The sequence below is a fragment of the Mus pahari genome, chromosome 12 (genome assembly GCF_900095145.1).
Source record: "Mus pahari chromosome 12, PAHARI_EIJ_v1.1, whole genome shotgun sequence".
NCBI lineage: Eukaryota > Metazoa > Chordata > Mammalia > Rodentia > Muridae > Mus > Mus pahari.
In genome coordinates this window covers 55,722,118-55,726,449 of record NC_034601.1, presented here as the reverse complement: position 1 = coordinate 55,726,449, position 4,332 = coordinate 55,722,118, and the positions used below count along the sequence as shown (strand labels likewise).

Genomic DNA, 4,332 nt, shown 5'->3' with positions numbered 1-4,332 from the left:
TACCATTTTTCCTCAATAAATGTATTGTAAAGTAGTCATAAAATATTTCTTTAAAAATAGAGCATTGCAAAACATTCACTATCTTTTCAAAAATCAAATACCCATGATTTTACATAGCTGAAAGTCTCCGAAAACCATACATTAAAACAACACTACTTCTTATCTTTGACTGGCAAGTGTTAAATGTTTTTTTATCTTGTTCCTTTTCTGTTTGCACATTCGTCCACAATCACATATTTCTTTTGTAATCATAACACCTTCTTACAAGAAATATAATTACCATTCACATTGTTTTCATGTTATAGCTATCCGATTAAAATAGTATTCTCATTTGAACTGTTGAGACAACTTAGCAAACGAGTTTTCCTAGTTTGTCTTTAATTTACAATTGTCTCGGTGTTTTGTTCGTGAGTTCTTCAGCCTAAGTTGGCCTGAGCCCCAGAGGATCACCATCCCTACTGCACAACAAAACAGAACAAAACAAAACAAAACAAAACACGCAGACCGTCAGAGGTCTTTAGGTCTCATCTAAGGTACTGAAGATGAACAGGATACAGAAAGATTGGCAGGCAATGCATTTTGATTGAGTAGAGACAGGGCTTGTGTGAGATTTCGCCAAGAACCTTGGAGTTATCTACAGACGCTCCGGTTGCCTAGTTACCAGAGCCATCTTCTAGGAGCTCCGCCTTTTTCTTCTAGACCACGCCTACTTCCTCTTTCCGCCCTTTGACAGGGGGCGGGGAGCAAGGAGTCTTCGGCCGCTCAGAAGCCCGGGACGTGGTTCTGCAGCCTCTGATTGGAGAAGCGTGTGGTAGGCGGTTCCGAAGGCGGGTCTTCCGAGCTTCGGGAACGTCAGCACGTCGACGCGGGGGTTTTCTCTGGAGTCCCACTAACGCCGCTCCGGTGTTCCTGAGCCTGGGTTCAGGCTGTCCCGGGGCGGCGGGCGGACTCGGTTAGGGACCGGACCCTGAGATCTGTCCCGGTCACCGCCCTCCCGGCCCGCCCTCTGTCCCGTCCACACTAGGGGAGCCTGAGGACGTGGGGCCCCTGAGCTGGGCCGGGGAGCTCGGGGCTCATCCCCTCCCGAGGCTCGGATGGGAGGAGGCGGGAGGAGAGACCTGGGATGTTCAGTCTGATGGCCAACTGCTGCAACTTGTTCAAGCGGTGGCGGGAGCCTGTCAGGTAGGCTAGGGCGCGGGCCCGCTGCCCTGAGGGATGGGGACGACCGCACCCCTGGGCCAGGCCGGGCGCCGCCTCTTTCCTAGGCTTGGGAGGAGTCGGCCAGGTCTGGGGGATACCGCCTTTCCCGATGGGACCATCCCTGGAGCGAGAGTTCAAGACTTCTAGCCCCTCTCATGTCTGCTTGTCTAGGTTTTGATCTAAGGCTTATACATGTATCTTTCAATTGCTTGACATTTCTTAGAAAGATGCGTGTCTGAACGTGTCTGTGTGGAGAGGGGAAGGAGGGAGATAATTATCCATTGTACTTCTTCTTCAAAGCCTTTTGTAGTGGAGAAGTTTCTTAAGAGAGGTGTGAAGTACAGTTTTCCTAATAAACCCACACCCTGCTGTAGCTTTCTCCATCTCATCTCTCTCTTACACATCTGAGAACACAACCGCACTCTATTTTGTTTGGCTTTTTGGCTCTATTCCTTACTAATTATATGATTCAACTCGTATTTGGCCCGTCTTCCTTATTTATTAAATGAGGATAATATCTGTGCCTAAGAAGTGTTGGACTCAATTAGTGTGTGAAAGGTAGCGTTTTCTTAGTTATAATTTAGCTGCAGTTTTCATGTACACTCCGGTATCACCTTCTAATTGAAAAGTCTCTTGCTTCATGTCTCACCTTTTCACCAGTACATGTGTGAAGGTTCAGTGCATATCACTTGGTGGTTTATTCAATAAATAATGTCAAGAAACATATACCAGGCACTGTGCTACGGCGGAGTCAGGGAAATTGATGTTTCTAAAACCCAGAAGCCCAAACTATAGCGTGTGGTTCTCTTTATAACCATTGACTTTTCCTATTTAGGCCTTGGAATTGGACCATAGACAAAACCTAGCAAAGCGTTTTGTTTTGTTTTGTTTAAAAAAAAAAAAACCCAACCTTCACAGATATATGTCATAAAGATGAACAGTTCTTTAAAGAGTACGTCTGAAAAGCAACACTACACACATTTATAGGAAAACACATACCTATATTTATTTGGGAAAGAAATGTGCTTTAAGCAAAACTTGGAATTCTCCCTGCCCCTCACCTCCCCCTGACTGACTCTGGCTTTGAATGTTTTAAGTGTAAGTGATAGAATCACCAGGAAGAAGGTGTGTTCCGCACGCTGATTGGCTGATTTTATAGCTTCTACTTAGACTTGAAAACCTTAACATTTTCCGACTCATACTTTCCTCTGCTTTTAAAGAATGATTTTGTAGGAGAGTATGGGAACATGGGTATAGTCAGATGTTTTAAATTCATCATTTGTAGTCGTCATTTTTCACAGTAATAACAGCGTAGTCTTTGAGCTTTGTTTAAAGAACAAACCATTTAGAGAGGGGAAGAGGTATTGAATTTTAAGTACAAGAGGTAACTGGATTTTACTAGCAAAACATCATTAAGATTCTCAGCCTTACAAGTCAGGGGGATTGTCTTAATAAGTGACACTTGGATCTGCGCTACCTAAATTGAGGTGCTGTTAAGTGAAGAGATGTATGGATCTTGGGAGGTTTTGTAGCACTGTTTTAAAGAGCACTGGATGTTGAAATGATAGCTCTGGCATTACCTAGTTAAGCAATCCCCCCCCCCCTCTCTCCCTCTCTCTCTCCCTCTCTGTTGTTAGATAATTTAAACCAGTTTAAGACTTGCATTATCTTTCTGTTATCTCATGCTACTGTAGATTATGGCTAACTTCAGTGTCGTTGCCTAATGCCTGATTCGTAATGGTGGCTGAAGAGATGTTTATCAAATATTATCTATCATTTGCTCATCTGTTACCAATAACTGTGCTTACATAAATAATCTTAGCATGAGTTCTATTTACTTTTTTTTGGAATAAAGGAGAAGCAAGTAAGCTGGTTATAAAAATTAAAATGCTTTGCTTTTATGGCTCACAATAATTCATGAAAAAATTGCTTCTATTATGCTCATAGGTTTTTTTAGTCTTTGTAAGTTTTAGAAGTGCTACTTGATGTTGAGATGTTTTAATATAATTCTAAAATATATTTGCAAATGTGAGAGGAAAGTGTAATGATTATTAATATTCAGAATATGCAGAATAATAGATTCTATACTCTTCACTGAAAGTTCTCTCATCAAAAGCAGCTCTTCATTTGTTTAATGATAACCCACAGTCCACTGAGTATATTAGATTTGCTTGATATGTACCAGGCAGGAGACTGAGACCCAGTATTAAGGCACCTGTCTGGATTAGTAATGGGGCCCAGGAACCTAGCCAGTTTTCAAAGAATACCTATCATCTGAGTCAGAACCTGAACCTAGGCTTTCTAGCTGCGTAAATCAATGTTCAGTTGACTATAGTATCAAACCCACAGACTTGTCCCAATAGGAGCCATGTAGTACAGCTCTAGAGTTTTAGTTTGAATGTTCTTGAGATTTAGAACAACCCTGAAAACAGCCTCAGTGTAATACTGTTAAGTGCATGTTGTAGTGCAAGTGTGCCTGCTTCCCACATATAGTCTTCATCTCTTTTGTTTGGGGTGTGTGTATGTGCGTGTGTGTGTGTGTGTTTAGGATTCAGTCTCGGGTCCCACACTACATTGGCTCTTTTTTTCACCTTCTTCAATCTGTAAGAGTTGCCATCTTTGAGGTTCCTTTGAATAACATTGCTTAGGGCTTTGAGGTTGAGGTTGTGCTTGCAGAATACACCTCAGTTTGCTGTTTAGTTCCTTGTAATTTGAGTAAAACAGTACATCTTGGGGAAAAATACTGCAGAAGTGATGTCCTTCTTCTTAGGCAAGTGGTCCTACGGTGCACATAATCACAGCGTGTCATATCAAGGGGTGGGTAGTGCCAGTATGTTTTTTTGCTGGGAAGGTTAACCCTGACCACTTGGCTAAGGTGTTGTCTTCCATGTTTTTCAGGATGGTGTTTTAAGTTTGCTAGATTGGAATTGGAATCCTAGAAGTCTTACCATCTTCCCATGTCCAAGTTGTTGATGATGTATTTGTCACAGCATCTTTTGTGTGTGTGTGTGTGTGTGTGTGTGTGTGTGTGTGTGTGTATGGTTTTTTGAGACAGGGTTTCTCTGTATAGCCCTGGCTGTCCTGGAACTCACTTTGTAGACCAGGCTGGCCTCGAACTCAGAAATCCGCCTG

At 42.6% G+C, this 4,332-nt stretch overlaps 1 protein-coding gene across 2 annotated transcripts in view; it reads left to right on the top strand.

Moving 5' to 3' along the window:
- The first annotated feature begins 829 nt into the window (after nt 1-829).
- Arl13b (ADP ribosylation factor like GTPase 13B) overlaps nt 830-4,332 on the top strand; it is a 56,505-nt gene continuing 53,002 nt past the window's right edge. For both annotated transcript variants that reach the window (XM_029544850.1, XM_021209592.2), the window contains exon 1: nt 830-1,182. In XM_029544850.1, the coding sequence (XP_029400710.1) occupies nt 1,124-1,182 (59 nt within the window). In that variant the 5' untranslated portion in view covers nt 830-1,123. The remainder of the gene's footprint in view (nt 1,183-4,332) is intronic.